Source organism: Acomys minous, assembly GCF_964271855.1.
Source record: "Acomys minous genome assembly, chromosome: 12".
Lineage (NCBI taxonomy): Eukaryota > Metazoa > Chordata > Mammalia > Rodentia > Muridae > Acomys > Acomys minous.
The window spans coordinates 6,693,486-6,711,281 of NC_140493.1; the positions used below are offsets into that span (position 1 = coordinate 6,693,486).

The following is a 17,796-nucleotide window of genomic DNA, read 5'->3' on the forward strand; positions in this document are numbered from 1 at the left end:
CCAGCCCCTCCACTCTCACACCCTCTGGCATGCTCCCCAGAAACCCCCACAGCCTGGGCCAGCTCTACCCTGCTGCCCAGATGGGGTGTAGGAACTGATCTTTTGCTGCAGCAGGTGAGAGACAGAGCCAGTTCTTCCACTCTCATGACCCCAGGGCCATCTCGCCCGACTGCCATAGGTGTCGGGGAATGAGGAAGAGGAGAGCATCTTTCCCTCCTGCATCCATGCTGAGGTGCCTAGTCTTATTGCAGCTTCATTTGTCATGGCTGGTTGAAGTCCATCAAGGCCAACCTTTTTCTGAAGAGAAATCAAGGAGGAGTGGATGGGGGTGAGGGGAGGTGAGAGGGAGGAATTGGGAGGAAAGGAGGGAGAGGGAACTGGTTGGAACATAAAATAAAATTATATTTATGAATAAATTAAAATATAAAAAAATAATATATATGAAGAAGAAAAAAAGCATATGTATTCATTAGTGTATACCTCAGATACATGAGGACATCACTTTAATTCACACAGCACAGCCCTGAAAATGTTACTGTGTCATGGGCTACATTTTCTCTTGCCAGCCATTTAAAAAAAAAAATTAGACTGCAAAAGAAAAAAAGAGTCCCCAGTTTCAGTTTTCTGTGGGTTCTTGGTAGCATTCAGAAGGCTTTGACTTGAAGCACACTGCTTTCTGACTGTGTGCTTAGTGAACTTATTTGTTTCTACCGTTCAGATTCCAGGAACAACCTCTCTGGGCATGTCTGTTTTTAACCTGAGCAACGCCATTATGGGCAGTGGGATTTTGGGACTCGCCTTTGCCCTGGCCAACACTGGAATCCTCCTTTTTCTGTGAGTATGGACATGACTGTGCATTTCTATTTTACATCTGCTTTTTGTCTGATTCCTATCAGGTCCCAGAGGAACGCAGGAACAGGTGGCTAACTGGGGCGTGTATTAGCTTCTCAAAGCGCTTTCTTGGAGTCTAGGCTTACTAGGTACCAGTGACTCCTCCCAGCGTTCCTCACTCCGCCCCCTACACTCTCACCCCGCCCCCTACACTCTCACCCCGCCCTCTACACTCTCACCCCACCCCCTACACTCTCACCCCGCCCCCTACACTCTCACCCCGCCCCCTACACTCTCACCCCGCCCCCTACACTCTCACCCCGCCCTCTACACTCTCACCCCGCCCCCTACACTCTCACCCCGCCCTCTACACTCTCACCCCGCCCCCTACACTCTCACCCCGCCCTCTACACTCTCACCCCACCCCCTACACTAAATCTTTCCATCCCAGGGCTTCCCTTCCCTTCCCTTTCCCAGCTCCTCACTGCTATATAAACTTGACATTTTGGCCATGTGCTCCCTTGGTTCCTCTTGGTTTTCTCTCTCTCAGCTCCACTCCTGGATCTCTCTCTCTTTCATCTTGGTCTCACAGCCCAGTTCAGTCTGGACCTTTCCCAATGCCTCTGGCTGCGCTCTCCGTCACATATACAATAAACTTTCTCTCAACCATACCTAGGCACGGCCATGTCTTCATTTTCATTTGCTTCCTTTATCACACAGAAAAAAGAGGGGGTGTTTGTAAATGGTTTTTATGTATTTGCTTATTTATTAATTTGGTTACTTAACCATACATACTTTCAGATTTGTTTGAGTTTAGTGCCTATAGAAGAGAAATTCTTTCTTATTAATCAAAATGCGTTCATAAGGCCTGAAACATTCAAAATCAGCTTTAACTTTTTTGTACTTGTTATTTTTGGATTCCATTTGTCATTGTAAATCTCAGCCGCAGGGTCAAAATACTGAAGCGCATTTAACCCAGCTTTTCATCACTCTGGTATTTTGAGCTGCTTTGGAGCCTGTACTGTGTGCAAATGTGTTGTAGTAACTATCCAAGACGTACCAAGGAGTTGTTTGTTTTGGAGACCAGCAGTTCCCGAGCACCTTTTCTCAGTCAGTGAAAAGGGCAGTCTTCATGTTTGTGTAAGTTCATCGCAAACGGTTAGGTGGGGCTTGGCAAATACTTTCAGTTGGAACTCGGTTAAAATGGACCTTATGGAAAATCTTCACGTGTCCTGACTCTTCACACTCACACTCAGCTGGAGGGGTGGGGGGAGTGTCACACCCTCCTCTTGCCTCTGGTCCCTTCAGTGGGAGCTTTGTTTTATTGGAAGTAGTGTCCAAACTGGTCAGTTAGAGCGCTTGCGCGCATGCACAAACACACACACACACACACACACACACACACACACATTTCTCTCTCTCTCTCTCTCTCTCTCTCTCTCTCTCTCTCTCTCTCTCTCTCTCTCTCTCTCCTAGACAGATAATGGAACCAGTGCTTGGAGAGGCTCCCGGCTTGGGAAGGTCTCTGTTATTTCTGGGAATTCTCTCCCCTGCTAAGTCTCTGGTGTTCTGCATTCTGTCTCCTGCTCTTTCTGGATTTCCTTTCTTGCTGTTATTGAGCACCCCCCCCCAATAACGATGCTTCTACTGTCCCTGTGTCTTTGATTAGCAGCTTGTACAGCCGCTGCAGTCTCCCTGTATTAGCAACAGTTTGCCTTCAGGGTTTTGAAGGAGTTGCTGTCCCGCCTTCCAGTGGCAAGACGCCCGTGTGTTTCTCACCCCAGGTCTTCCCCGCATGGTCTGGTTTGGGTTTTATTTTTTACTGGGACTGAACTGCACGTCTTTGTCCCCACTGTTCTGCAGGTCCCCGATGGTGCCTTGAAGTGAACGTTTCTTTAGTCATGTCAGGACCTTGGGGCATCTTTTTCATGTCGTTTTTGTTTTATTGGTTTTATTTTGGCAACAGGGACTCTCTATGTAGCTGTCCAGGCTGGCCTGGAACTCACTGTAGAGACCAGGCTGGTCTTAAATGTCTGCCTCCCAAGTGCTGGTCTTACAGGCATTAATCACCACACCGGGTCATTTTGAAATCCATGGCCTTCCATTTGGGAACATTTTCTTACATTATTATATATTGATCTTTCTTTCCTTCTTTCTTTCTCTAGTTTTGTACCTTTTTTTCTTTCATACTTTTTTATTTATGTTCACCTCTAAGACTATTTCACTGAACATTCTGTCTGTCAATTTTCTCCCAACTCTTTGTTGGTTATTTTACTTCTCTTGGTCTTTCCTTTGTCTTTCTAAACTGTTCTCTTGCAGTATCACTTGGCTCTATGCCGTCGTTTCTGTGTGTTCTCTGAGGAGTCTAACAGTAGTTTTTTCTTAATGATGGAAAATTTCAAACATTGAAGGGAATGAAAAATGTTCATGTTCTCTTTCTTTCCATAACTATACTTGTTTGATCAACTCTACTCCCAGATTGTCTTAAAAACCAAATGCTCACACCAGACATTTCTATGTATAGCTCTGAAATGTAGCTAAAACCGACAGCTAATGGTTCTTTGATATCAAATACCCAACTAATATAAAATGCATCTGGTTTGTATTTTTACACTTTTGAGATGGTGCCTTACTACGTAGCCTTTGCTACTTACAGAGGTCCTTCTGCCTCTGCCTCTCAAGTACTGGGGTTACAGGTGTGCACCCCCACAGGTGTGCACCCCCACAAACAAACAAGCAGAAACGATTGGGTCACTCAGATCAGGTCCACAGAATGCAATTGGCTGATGTATCCTGAGTCTCTTTTAATCTATGTAGGTTCTCCCTGTCCCTTTTTTTTTCCTCATCAAAATTATTTGTTGGACAAAGTGGGCCATTTGTCCACGGATTTTCCTGCCATCTATTTGACGCCTGACCCCCACCCGGTTGCTCCCTTATTGGCTTTTTGGTTTGCTTTGGGTGCAGCCTTTCATTTCACATTTTCCTCACTATGTGGTCATGCTTCCATTTTGCCTCTGGTCTCGGATGGGGAAAACAAGATAGATGTACGTAGGGTCTGTAGGCAGTAGCTCCCCTTGAGGTGCTGGCAGAAATCCTTCACTGCAGGAACCACCAGTGTGGGTCCTGTAGGCCGTGACGCTTTGACTGTTCAGGTTAGCCTACTTGCAGGGCATGGCTGCCATCTCTATGGGACCAAGTGAGGGGAAGGGCGTGGGGAGAATGTCCCAGCATGCATACCTTCCTACCTGTTCAGTTTCATCGCAATTCATGCCTAATATTTCCAAGCTTGAGACTGTGTTTGTCTGCTTTAAGGAAAGGGTCTCGCTATATAGCCCAGGCTAGCCTACATGCCATCCTCCTGCCTCAGCCTCCTAAGTGCTCAGGTTATAGGTATGTGCCACCACACTTAGCTTAGTTGACCGATGTCTTCACACATTTGCCAAAACACGAAGAACAGCCCCGCCATCTTTATGGCATATAATTGTGGGGGGTGAAGAGGGGCCTACCAGCTTCCTCAAGGAAATTAAACATACTCAGCATATTTTTAGCTCACCCGGCCTTTGCCTCTGGCTTCTAGGAATACTGCCAGTGCCTTGGAGCATTCCAGAATGAATTAGATTGGTCTTGGCTTTCTCTTCTATCACTTCAGGTTCCAGCTCTGTCTACCCTCCCTCCAGAATGGTCCTGTTTTCTTGGGTGTTAGCAGTTTAATACTAAGTAAAATAAAAACCCCATCAGTGACTTCTCATGAGGGAGCAGGAGTAAATCTTCGTATCCAATCTACCATGCCTTTAAAAAAAAAATCAATGGTTTTTAATTATACTGGTTTAGGAATTGATCTAGTCTCTTGCTTTTTGATCTCTGGAAGATGGTAAGGATTGGGTAAAGGTTGCTTAGTGTTGAAGGGAGAGAGTTCCCTGGTGAAGCTGTTAGGAAGCGTTTTATTCAATACATACGAAGAGCGTGTGTGACACATCAACCCCCCCGAGGTGGAGGTTCACGGAGGCAGTTGTATAAAGACCCAGAAGTCTCTCACAGACCGTGGAACTTTGTGGTTTCAGAACAAGGAAGTGTTGACTTGTTTAACAGCCAGCTGCTCCTGCAGCTGCTCCCAGCCAGCAAGCAGTTGGCTGGCTTGGGTATCAGCTGCCTCAGGGCTCTGAGCCAGGCTCACAGGCCAGTGAGGAAGGGCTCCAAGGCTGCCCCAGCGGCTTCCTCAGAGCCAGCTGAGAAGGCTCCTCCATGTCGCCCTGGGGCTGGGCGTGGCACTCCTCCTCACTGGGTCCTCTGGAAACTTCTTGGTACGACTTCTTGTTCTTGGATAAGTTTTGGGTTCAATTTTTGGCCTAGCATAGGGGGTGCCTTTACCATGTGCCACATCTACGCTCAGTGAAACTCAGTGAGATCTGCTGGCTTCTAAGAACACCATTAAGTGTTGTATTTTACTGAATTTTGGGTCCTTACTGTTACATTCAGGAAACAGGAAGTATGCTGGTGAGGAACCTCAAAGTACAGTTTTTGTTTTTGTTTTCTAAGGATTTATTTTCTGTAAGAAACAAAATGGGCTACAGCCGTTATAGAATCCAGTTTTCCCAGCAGTGGGGATTCGGTGAAGAAATAACTGCAGAAGCGACATGATGCTATTTTTTCCTCATCTCTGGTCTTTTTATAAGCATCCCCTTATCTTCATCTTGGCAAGACTAGGAGCTAGAAATCAGAATCAAGGGGAGACAAGCAACCCAGCATGTTAAAAGCACTTGCTGCCAAGCCTGACGTCCTGAGTTTGACACCCCCAGCATGACCCCCAAGGTGTAAAGAGAGAACCAACTCCTGCAAGTTAGCCTCTGACCTCCGCATGCACACTGTGGGATGTGCACCTCCTCCAGCGTAAACTAAGCCGATGAACATGATAGGAACAAAAATCAGTGTTAAGCTGAGCATCAGTATTGGTGGCACTTGCCTGTAATCCCAGCACTCGGAGGCACCGAGGCAGGAGAGTCACAAAATGGTTGCCGGCCCCAAGCTACACAGCAAGACCCTGTCTCAACAAACTGCACCCAAAAGCAAAACTACAATGCAAATCAGTACTGATAAGGAAGAATGGTGTGTAGTTTATTTCTTTTTACATTTTCTAAATATTTTGTCAAAGCCATACGTTTTATAGGAATTGAATATCTTTAGAATGTATTACTCTCTCATAGTACCAGATAAGTGAGATATTTGTTAAATGACAGAATCTGGTGAAACAATAAACTTTATTCTTTTCAATAACATCTTAGCACATTTTACTATTTCTTATTTTAACAATATCACCTTTAAATTTTATAATAATTTTAAATTAAAAAAAATATTTGGGACTGAGGAAGGAGGTTGTGAGGGTGTGTGTGACTGGGAGAAAAGGAGAGGAGGGGGCTGCAATCAGGCTGTAAAGTGATTAAATCAATTAATTAATGAAAAAAGTATTTACCGAACTGATTGCAGTGGCATGTGCCTTTAATTCCAGCACTCAAGAGGCAGAAGCAAGTAGATCTCTGAGTTTGAAATCAGCTTAGTCTACATAGGGAGTTCCAGGACAGCCAGGGCTACATAAACGATAAAGCCTGTCTCTCACTGTAGGCATGCTGGGATTACAGATGTACACCTTTTTATCTGGGTTTTTACTCAGGCTCCAGGGACAGTCAGCTTTGCACAGCAAGCATTTTCATCTTTTGCGCCTTCTCCCTAGCCTGGCCATTAAACTGAAAACCATAAAAAGGAATGTACAACCGTGATAACTTCTGAGATGCCAGTCCATCATAGACAGTGGGTTTGTAAGCAATCCTTTGCACACATTACTTTTGAAATCTGCAAAAGTAATAGTTCAGATTAAAGTTATTTGATTGTAATGTCAGCTGTTTGTGGGTTTTGTTTTCTGAAAAGTTCCTGTCTCGCTTGGGTAGTGACTGTAGAAACAAAACAAAATAAGGCGTCTAAAAACATGGTCTTCAAAGTGATGCGCAGGAGGAGCTGTCGTAATTGGTGCCAGCCCCTGGGACACCAGGGCTGCTACGAGAAGTGAGTGTGTGATGTGTGATGTGTGTGCATGTGTGTGTGTCTCTCTCTGTGTGGGTGAGGGAAGATGCAGACAGCGCCAGTAGTGCCTGGCAGAGTAAGCACTGTGTAGTCAGCACTGTGTGGAGTACTAGGTTAATAGTCACTAAGTACTTGTTATCATTAATTGCCCAGTAACGGTTGATAAATATACACACCACGTTATTCCGTTTACTCCCCCACACCAGCACTACTGGTAAGTATTAGACCCATTGAACTAACGCCATGAACTATAGCCACAAAGTTAACCAGGGCTTAGTGACTGTCTATGGCCATGAGTTGGAATATAGGGAGCCAGGACTCCACCCAGGGCTTGTGTGATAGAAAACATGGGACTGCCCTTCACTGTTGTCAGACATGGGAACCAGGCGTGTTATTAATGCATTGGAGGAAACAGTCTTACCAGTGGATGTCGATCCATTACCAACTACCTCCTAGCGTTAGGATGATGGAATCAGTCCTGAGCATCCCTGAATGACCTTGCTGAGGCCTCCTCTAAGAGCATGCTCCTTTGAAATAAGAGAACCAGCTGTGCAGGGTTCGATTGGGCAGGTTGCACATCTGGGGCTTAAATTCCTCATAGCAGCGAGTTGTAACCCCCATGCCTAAAGCGCGTGGCAGGACAGTAAACCTTCTAACCTACATATGGTGGCATGTGTTACTTTTCTTCCACTATGATATTTGGGCTCAGGGTTCCTGAGGGACAGGGGTCCGTTACGATGGAGAAGTGCGGCAGCAAGTGGTAGGCGTGGAGGAGAGCTCACAGCCTTTATCACAACCACTAAGTGGGAAGAGGGAAGCGGAAGAGGCTTTTCCTCTCAAAGCCTGCCCTCAGTGACAAGGCTGTCCCAAACTAAGCCTCACCAAACAGTGCCACTGGCTGAGGACAGAGTATTCATATGCCCAAGACTTTGGAGTCATTTCTCATTTATAAACCACCATTGAAGCTTTCACCGAGTTTGTCTGGTGTCCCCTCACGTTCAGTTTAAGATCTACTGGGTGCATGCCCTTAATCCCAGCACTCAGGAGGCTGAGGCAGGCGAATGGATGTGAATTCGAGGCCAGCCTGGTCTACAAAGTAAGTCTGGGACAGCCAAGGCTACACAGAGAAACTCTGTCACAAAAAAACCAAAAACAAAACACGAAACCAAAGCAAGATCTACTAAAGAACCCTTTCAAAGAAGTAATTGAATTTGAATCATTTATTGGGTTCTTTTTCTTGCCTCTCCACGCCTCCTCTATCCTTTCCAACCCCCCAACACTAGGTAAGAGAGAAAGAAAGTTAAGGGGGGAGGGGTGTCAGTATTGTAAACTACTTCCTGATTAAGGGTGTCAGGTTGCTTGGGGCAAGTTTGATCTAAATTGTCAGGATATCTCCAACCAGCATACAGCAATCTGCAAAGGCAGCAAGAGCAACAGGGGCAGGAGCAGCAGGTAGGGGTGGGGTTAAGGGAGGGGAGGGGACTGTGTGGGGGAGGGGCAGCCGCCACCGCCTCTCTTGAGGCTCTGGCATTTATCTATCCTTTGAAGAGTGCCCAGAATTCCAGAACCAAACTATCTTCAGCTGGCAAAATCACACCCCTTCCAGAGTGTGAGGCAAATCACAGTCAGCTGCTGTGGCCAATCTAAAGCAGCCCCATATCCCATACCTGGGATTAAAATAAAAACATATTCACATAACACCTCTGTGTTTCTAAAGGGACCAAAATTCTCACTACGATTTATCACTACACTAAAAACCAAGCAATAGTAAAGTCACACTATGCCAAGTTTACAGTTAGAAAATTGGCTGAAACATCGTGTCAGTTCCATGAATATTAGACTATTGCTGGGAGGGGTTAGACGGACTCACGAACTGACAGGAAAAACTTTCCCCATGCGTAGCGTTATATGTATGTGACATCGTTGCAAGAAAACAAACTGAGTGTTGGATGGATGTGTGCACATCTGTGTGTATTGGCCAGAATACTTAAATTACAGATTGAATAACACTTTACCCAAGTCCTCTGTTCATACAGTATAGGAATTCAATTAGTATTTTACTGTCATTTTTAAGACATTATTCTCAAATATTCTCTTATCAAGACATTCATGTGTGTGTGAGTGCACATGTGTGTGCAGGAGCGCGTGCGCGCGCGCGTGTGTGTGTGTGTGTGTGTGTGTGTGTGTGTGTTTATTTGGAAGTCAGAGGTCAACCTTGAGTGTCACTCTTTAAGTGTCTCTACCCAGGTTTTGAGACAGGATCTCTTGCTGTCCAGGAACTCACTAAATAGGTTGAGGCGTGAGTGAGAGCATCAGGGATCGGCTTGCCTCTGCCTCGCCTGTGCTGGGATTACATATGAGCCACCCCACATGGCTTTGTTTCAGGCTGGTGCTGGTGATGAAGCTCAGGTCTCCATGCTGAGCCATCTCAGCATCTGAGCCATCTCTCCATCCCCAGGCATTTGTATTCTTAAGCACGTGCTTTTGCACCATGCTCTAATGTCTACACACCTTCCCACAATTCCACTGAGTTGAAGATGGCAGTGTGCCCTTCCAAAGATCCAGCTGTTCCTGACCTGCCATTATTACTTCCTGTATATTCCCAAAAGGCGGAGTGATGAGATAACGACCTCTAAGTTGATAATTTTGCTTTAAACAGAAGGTGGTTCATGTACTACACATCAATTTATTTCTCGTTAACGCTAAGTCATCTTCTCTGGCCATTCCTAAGGAAAGACAAATACGCAGTATAAAAATGGAGTGGTTAAAAGGAAGTTCAACATGGAGACCTTGCTCTTCCGGATGCTCCTCGGAGGTCTGTGGATAGTCATAATCATCCTCCTTTTTGTCCATCAGCTATTTGTTTTAAAAATTCTTTGAGTTATAGTCATGGTTCCTTAGAAATGATCTACAGAGAAAAATGTTCTTTTTGCTGGCAACAAACCCCATTGGCATCAGAGGTTCTTGTTTGGGAATAATGACACTTGAAGGGGAGAAGTGACACATTCAAGCTTGCCAACGTTTGGAATTCATGTAGAAAGGACAGGGCTAGAGCTATTGGACTCTATTGAAATTCATTGGATTTAGAGGCTTTTCAGAGATAGAGACATGCTCACAATGAGGGCCTGTTTTGTAAACAAGAGAGAGTTGGCCTGTGTGGGAGATGGGTCCCTGGCATTGTTTTCAGAGCTGAGCTCTTATTTGCTTAGCTTGGGTCATCCGCCATGCCTCTGATAAAGGGCTTCCAGAATTCGATTCTCTTGGTCTGGGGGGAGATGGGAGTGTGTGTGTTTATGTGCCTGTGTGCACCACGCAAACACGCATAGCTGCAAGACTTCACCGCGCTTATACCTCGCTGCCCGTGGTGCTTTGTCATATCCAGAGCATAGCACCATGGCCTCCAATTGTCCTGCTGTATTTTTCTTAGCTTACAAGAGACAGCTATGTGGTCTTTGGTCTTCACCCCATCATTCAAGCTCACAATGGATAGAACGCTTTTCTGTCCGCTCTGGCTCACAGTAGACAAGGTCTGTGTGTCATGGCGGGGCAGGTTCAATATAGTCTGGCTATACGAGTTTGGAAAGCTAACTTAAATTTCATCTCCCAGCACTGACTTAATAGAAAGGGAAACGACTCTTGCATAGTTCAGTTAGTTTTGCATTGCTCTGTGTCAGACACATGACATCAAAGATCAGCATCCATAATATAAGTGTATATGTAAAAAATTAAAAAATATTTTAAAAAATAAAGTAATTAATATAGCCCCCCCCAAAAAAAGATCAGCATCCATGGCAAGGGTTGGGGTGCAGTGGCTGACAGGACAGCTCCTCAGTCTCTATAACTGGCTTCTAATTAAAACACACACACACACACACACACACACACACACACACACACACACAAAGATGGCCATAAACTACACTTGGTTTTATGGAATTCCAACAATCCTACTTGTGGCCTCTATTTTATATATCAATCAATGAGATTCACAGAGGTTAAATAGCTTTTCTAGGGTGACACTAATTCCTGGGGGTCAGGGGCCATATCTATTGGACATTCCTGGTCCACTTCACATCCCCGGGCATGCACAGTTCCCATGGAAATGGAGTGAGGGGGGACAGGTGGGTGGAGCCCCGTAGGCATGCAGCAGACTTCTAGAACTGGAATCTAAACTCAGTCTAAACAGTTTCATTTGTTACAAGGACTTTTTCTTTCACCAAAAGTTACATCTTCAGAGGCTGAAAGAGGGCAGTGGGACATGATTTAGAAGGATAAACACCTAGGTTTAAAGAGAGGAGAGAAGCCAGTTGTCCTCGTAGGCTGGAGGGGTGACATCATCACCACGATCGTAATATCGAGTATTTTAATCGGCTTAAATGTTCTGGTTCCTTCTGTTGTTAATACCTTTTCATTTTGTTAGCATAAACTGTAGACGTCATATTTAGTATGTAATCTATATGATCTTTTTCAAATGTGTGTGCTCATGTTTGTATATGTGTTAGGGGTGCACACACACATGTGCATGTATGTAGATGACAGAGGTGTAGACTCTGATTTGAACTCAGGGTTCGACAACCCAGCTAGTCTGGCTAGCCAGGTTGCTCTCCAAATCCCATCTCCTGGAGCCCTGAGGTACTGGGGACTGTCACACCCACCTAGCGGGTTCTGGAGCCTGAACCCTACTCCTCACACAAGCACTGCACCCCCTGAGCCATCTCGCCAACTCCCGTCTATACAATCTTTACACGTTACAGAAGTCTGAAGAATAGTAGGCCAGTCAGAAAGAATCAAAGCAATGACATAAACATTGTTTAAAGATGGGTGCGGCTGGAGAGATGGCTTAGCGGTCAAGAGCCCTTTCTGCTTTTCGCAGAGGACCTTGGGTTAAATCCCAGGCACCCATAGCAGGCAGGTCACAACTGCCTGAAACTCCAGCACCAGGAAACCTGACACCTCTGCTCTCTGCAGGCATCAGTACTCCTGGGCACACACCTACATACAGATACATACGTGATTAAATGCAGTAACAGCAGCAAATCGTTTAGAAGTGTTAGAGGTGTCTAGGGAGCTGGCTGAGTCGGTAAAGCCCTTGCCACACAAGCGTGGGGACCCAAGTTCAGGTCCCACGACTTGGTTTTTTAAAGTGTTGTGGTGGCTCAAGCTTGTAATCCCAGCTCTGGTGAAGTGGAAACAGGCAGATTCCTGGAGCTTGCAGACCAGCCACGTTCCATGTCACTGAGGAGCCCTATCCCCAAAACAAACAACAACAACAAAAAGGTGAACAGCTTCTGAGGAATGACACCCTCGGTTTTCCTCTGGCTTCTAGACTCACATGCGCGTGCACCTACACAAACAGGAACATACACACACACACACACACACACACACACACACACACACACACACACACGAGAAACTAGGTGTCTAGGAGTTCTTTAAGACTTGAGTTACAATTTTCCAGCAGAAAGTAGTATAAACATATCTTAGAATACCGTCTACTGACTCCTAGACTCCTGAACTACTTAGAGTACAGTGGTTCAAGAGATTGTGGGGGGCAGCTGTATCCCCCACGGGCTAATGTGGGAAGATTCTCTTTGTGCTTTTGAAGGGCTCGAGCAGCCTCTCAGAGTAAATGATTGAACTGGTCATTTGCATACAGTTGGTGCAAGAAGAAGCTCCATAGTCACCAGACTGACGTCAGCCATTGAGATAAGGGTGAACAACCTGGTCACAGACAGGACTGCCGCAGGTACATGGGTGTGTCTTGATTTTACCAAGGCACCGGTGTAGTCTCGCATAACTCACAGACATGACCCTGATTGTGAGTTAGTTAGTTCTTAGCTCATTTGTATGTTGGTGGTAGATAGGAATAGGTAAATTAAACTGCCTGACCTGGAGTCATAAAGCGATAAGGAGGATTCTGGCTGCTGGGTGCAAAGTGGACCTCAGAAGAGAAGGGGGGCAGGCAGACTGTTGCCCTTGGACATGCTTGCAAGCGGAAACAAAGGGTGCCTTCTACTGAGCAGATGTGAGGCACGAGACTGTAGGTGACAGGCCTGTCTGACGAGCAGGATAGTGGGCTTGGATAGTGGGCTACTGGGAGGCCGCTTTTGCTTGGTCTTACTCTATGCAGTTCCTACCGGTAGCTTGGAGGAAGGCACCCAGCAAACAGGAAGCTGCTGAGCAATGCAGAACAAGGAGGATTGAAAATTCAAAAAGATTTCCCAGGACTTGAGAGAGCAAATGTAGTATATACGCACGTGGAGTTTTGCACTTCAGTAGACAAGACAGGGTCAGGTAAGCTTAGCGCCACCTAAAAACAAAACAAAAACCAACAGTGAAGAAGTTGGTATGACCGTCGGAAAAATGAATCTCAAAATGGGTCATTTAAAAACAATGTTTGTTGTCCAACTCAGAGAATTAAAAGTCCCATCATACTTTGCACCATTTAGAGAAAGTGATGCTGTGTCTTTGTGTTTGTCCCAGCACACAGCCCTTGAGGTTGACTGGGGTGTAGAGAGCCCACATACTCACAAGATGAACAGATGAAAGGGTTGGAGGGGATTAAGTTGGAGCGGCGGCCTTGGGAAGGGCTGTGAGATAGAAGAGCCGATAGGATTCAGGTGGATTGAGAGAGGCCCCGGAGTAAAGCGAAGACCCAAATGTAGGCATAATTGCAGTGATTTCGGCTCATTTCTAGCACACAGAACTTGAAGAAATGGAACGAGTTGCCTAGCGCATTCCCCATGAAGAGGCTTTGCAGATGGGGACGTCCATGTTGGCGCAGGACAAAGAGGTCTCCTTTTGGGGGTGATTGCCAGGCAAGAGTTTTTGAAGATGATGCTCTGAGCCAGGAGTCTAGAATTTTGTTTCCTAACAGACTTCTTGTCAGAAAGAAACAAAACCTTCTAGACTGTCCCTGTACTGTATCTCGGAGGAGGTATGTTTATTGGCTTGGGGTCATTTTAGTTTTGGTTTGAGATAGGTTCTCATGTAGCCCAGGCTAGCCTTGAACGTGCTACGTAGCTGAGGCTGGCCTACAACTCCCGATGCTCCTGCTGCTGCCTCTCAAGTGCTGGGATTCCCGGCTTGCGGCATCACATCTTTTTTTCCCCTCTCCACCACCCCCCTCCCCAGTAAAATGAAACAAGCAAACAAAAAATATCTTGTCACAGAAGCTGTAGTGTATCACACAGTATGGCCTTTTGTCCACGTATGTTTACTTTCAAATGTCCATTGCTATGAGCCATGGGTCTGGTTGGAGGCCTACGCTGTGGTTACTGGACCCTCACTGGGACTGCTGTCGGATATCCCGTTGTTGCTGTGTGTCAAGGAGATTCTTAATCTTTGAACCGGCCCCTTCATGTGTTCCAGCAGGTCATGCAGGGGGTAGATGTTGGGGTGAGGTCCCCTCGGAGGCCTGGATCAGGGCTCGGTACACCACATTTTTAAAAGTGTTATAGACACAAGGATTCTTCAGAGTCCTAAACCACATCCTTCAGAGTTGCAACTCTCTTGCCAGCCCTGCCATAGTTATACATGCTAGGTCCCTTGGCAAAGATGACACAAGACTGGATGAGCAGTACCTTGACAACCCAATTATCACAGAAAGATGCCTCCAGCAACCAGCCTTTCCCTAGTGATCAGCAGTGTGGAAGCTGGAGCTATCTCTGAGTGGTCCGTGTCTTTGCAGGAAACCATAATTATGTGTCCAGCTATTGGGACAAATAGGGTCGTGGTTATGCTTGAGACGGAGGTGTTCTCTGCTGTATTCCTCTTGGCCCACTCTTCCAGGTGTCATGGTGTTTGAGTCTTAAAGCATCTCTAACTCGAGTTTCTCAAACCAATCCAGGCATATTAGATATCAGTTAGACAACCCTGCTTCTTCCTAACGTCTTAACAAAAAAGGTACATCCTGTGGAATTCTGTGCTAGATTTTGGTGTAGCCTACGTTCTTAGAATTTTCACGTATACAGTTTGCTTTTTAGTGACCTTATAGAAAAAGATAGGTTTAAAAAATTATTTTATGTGTATGGGCAGTTTACCTACATATGCGTCTGTGTGCCGTGTGCGTCTGTGTACCATGTGCCCTGTGGAGAGCCAGAAGAGAGCCTCCGGTCCCCTGAGACTGGAGCTACAAATGGCTATATGTTACCATGTGGCTGTTGGGAATTGAGTCCTGGTCCTCCGGGAGAGCAACCAGTGTTCTTAATCTCTGAGTCACCTCTGCAGCTTTGTTTCATACTGGTTTCCAGTGAGGCAGGGGGTTCATGAGTTTGAGGCCAAGTTGAACTATGTGGTAAGACTCTGTCCTAGGTGAGGAGGGTGAAGAAAGGAGGGAGAAGGGGCAGGAGGAGATGTGTTTTTGGGAAGAGTAAAAAAAGAGAATTTTCAGAGACTGAATGGTTTGAGGCAAAGGCTACCGGACACTCCTTGTTGTTGGCTGCAGGGTACCGTGTTCTGTCACCAAACATGGAAAAAACTGAGTCATTTTCACTATTGTGGGAATACCTCATGCCTCTGCGTTCAGGTGTGGGGAAGACAGGCATGCTTTATTAAAATCTTCCCTGATCAGTATTTCTTCTTGAACAAGGAAGAGGCACAAGAGGGGTCTTTTAACGATGTCCCTCACTTCTGCCATTGGCTACAGGCCACTGCGTGTCAGCCACAGAGAGGTGGGGCTCACAGAATGGGGCAAGGAAGCCATGTGGTTGTGGGAGGTCTTAATTACATGGTAGCGTCGTGCCACAGCTGGGTTCTTGGAATGCATGGATTCATTCTGCAGAGGAGAACGATCAGCCCTTCCTGCAGGGTGGATCTCCCTCTTACCAGGCTGTACTTGGCATCCATCTTGGGTCTGCGGGTGATAATGCCTCCTCTACACTAACTCTTTGGTCCTTGCAGCATCCCAACATGGCCCGTGGTCATTCAAGAATAGCACACGACAGACCCTGAGTTGGTCCTCATCCTGTGGGGATTATTGTGCCTTGGGGCCTATCACACTTGCTTGTAGACGTTGCCCCATGGTGTCCAATAAAACCCAAAGCTTGTTTCTTCAACGCTTACTTTTGTTCGTAAGACCATCTGGTTCTCCTTTTTCTAATACAAGTCAAACCCTGGTCCATTGCAAACCACCGGTTTGGCTAATGAAATGCCTGCTTTTGCTATCTTCCTGGCCTCACGTTCCCCTTTAAGGGTCTTTCCATCTCTCATCACGCTCCTCACTCAAGGGCCTTTGCCAATAAATAGAAGTCTGAACGCACTTCCTCACTTATCACGAATAACCTCACTTCCCCTTTGTCAGCAGGGCGTTTTAGCTTTTCCCAGGGTTCGCTTCTTCTGTCCTTTCTCCCGGTGTTTGTTTTGCCTCCAAGGGACTTGGCCTTCTTGTTTCTGGATCTGTTTCTGGAGCCCATCCGTCCTGGTGACCACACAACTCCCTATTCATCTCTCCAAGGCAGCGCAGTGTGCAGGGGAAAAAATGCTACAGAGTCAGAGAGCAGCCCTTCTGCCCAGGGGAAGGGAAGAGGGACCAGAGGAGACAAGCCTCCGGCCCCAGAGCTGCAGGCCCACAGGTGTGCTGTGGGGGAGGCTTGAGAGCCTGAGCTCACAGAAAACTGCCTGAGGTGCCAAGTGCCTCTCAACAACGCTTACTAGAAAACTAACTGCTTTTAATTATGCCACAGCTAAATAAAGTGGGGCCAGTTCATGCAAGGCATTGTTTCTTGTGTGAGGAAGTAAGTGGTTTCTTTTGGGGGCTGGATTTTTCTTTCTTTCTTTTAATAAACATGCTTCCTCCCCCCCCCCCCCCGCCAGTTATCATGTCTTGTTTTACCCAAGTGCTGTCGAAACATTTTGTGTCCCCTCCCATGTCACTTTAACTATCCCCTTTTCTGAGAAAGGTCCTTTGATGAGCCAGGTGTACTGAAACAAAAACATGGATGTGTTCTGTTGTGCTTGATTGTGAAAAGAGAGGTTCGCATTTATCTAAGAGGAACCAGGTGCAGAGAAAAATAAATTAATTAATAACAGAATGCTCAGATTGAGGAATAGCTTCCGGGTGATAGGTCACGTAGCCTGGCGTTTCTTTGGGCTATCCATGAGGTTTTGGAAGTCAAGTGTGTCTGCCAAAGTCACATGGTCACTCCCTAAAGGTCTGTAATGACTTTCCCTGCCACCCCACCTTCAAAACCACTTTCTCACCCCGATGTAACCCAAGAGTATTCATGCCATAGGCTACAAAGGCTTTCTTTCATAGCCTGGTCTTTTTTTTGGTTTCGGTTTTTCGAGACAGTGTTTCTCTGTGTAGCCTTGGCTGTCCCAGACTTGCTTTGTAGACCAGGCTGGCCTCAAACTCAGAGTGATCCGTCTGCCTCTGCCTCCCGAGTGCTGGGACATAGCCTCGTCTTACAGCCTAAATGTCCCCACATCACTGCTTGGATTTTGAATGACGTCACAGATAGGGACAGGTTCACTCACATAGACTCTGATGAGCCTTTCATCTGACGGGAGGATTTTTGAGGATTTTAAGTGGGCAGCTAACTTTGGGTGCTAACCAGAAGGAGACCATAGCCCTTTGAAAAATGTGTTTTCTAGATGCTACAATTGGATTTATTTTCTTTGCTATAGGATACTTCTGACTTCAGTGACGTTGCTGTCTATATACTCAATAAACCTACTGTTGATCTGTTCCAAGGAAACCGGTAAGCTGAGGAATGTGACTCTGTGGAAGGCAGGGTGCTCGTGGGCAGTGTGTGCGTGTGGCGTTCACAGTGAGCTCTCAATTGTACCTGGTTTTCTAGCTTGAGATGACTTTATTTTAAAGGTGTCACTGTTTCCTGAGGCCTTTATAAACCCTGAGCAAAGATCCTATGTTTTTATATCATAGGCTCC

General features: G+C 46.1%; 1 protein-coding gene across 4 annotated transcripts in view; it reads left to right on the top strand.

Annotated features, from left to right (window-relative positions):
• SLC38A1 (solute carrier family 38 member 1) overlaps positions 1–17,796 on the top strand; it is a 69,380-nt gene that overhangs the window by 32,062 nt on the left and 19,522 nt on the right. For all 4 annotated transcript variants that reach the window (XM_084747852.1, XM_084747850.1, XM_084747849.1 and 1 more), the window contains 2 exons: positions 719–834; positions 17,533–17,606. In XM_084747852.1, coding sequence (XP_084603978.1) covers positions 719–834; positions 17,533–17,606 — 190 coding nt within the window. The remainder of the gene's footprint in view (positions 1–718; positions 835–17,532; positions 17,607–17,796) is intronic.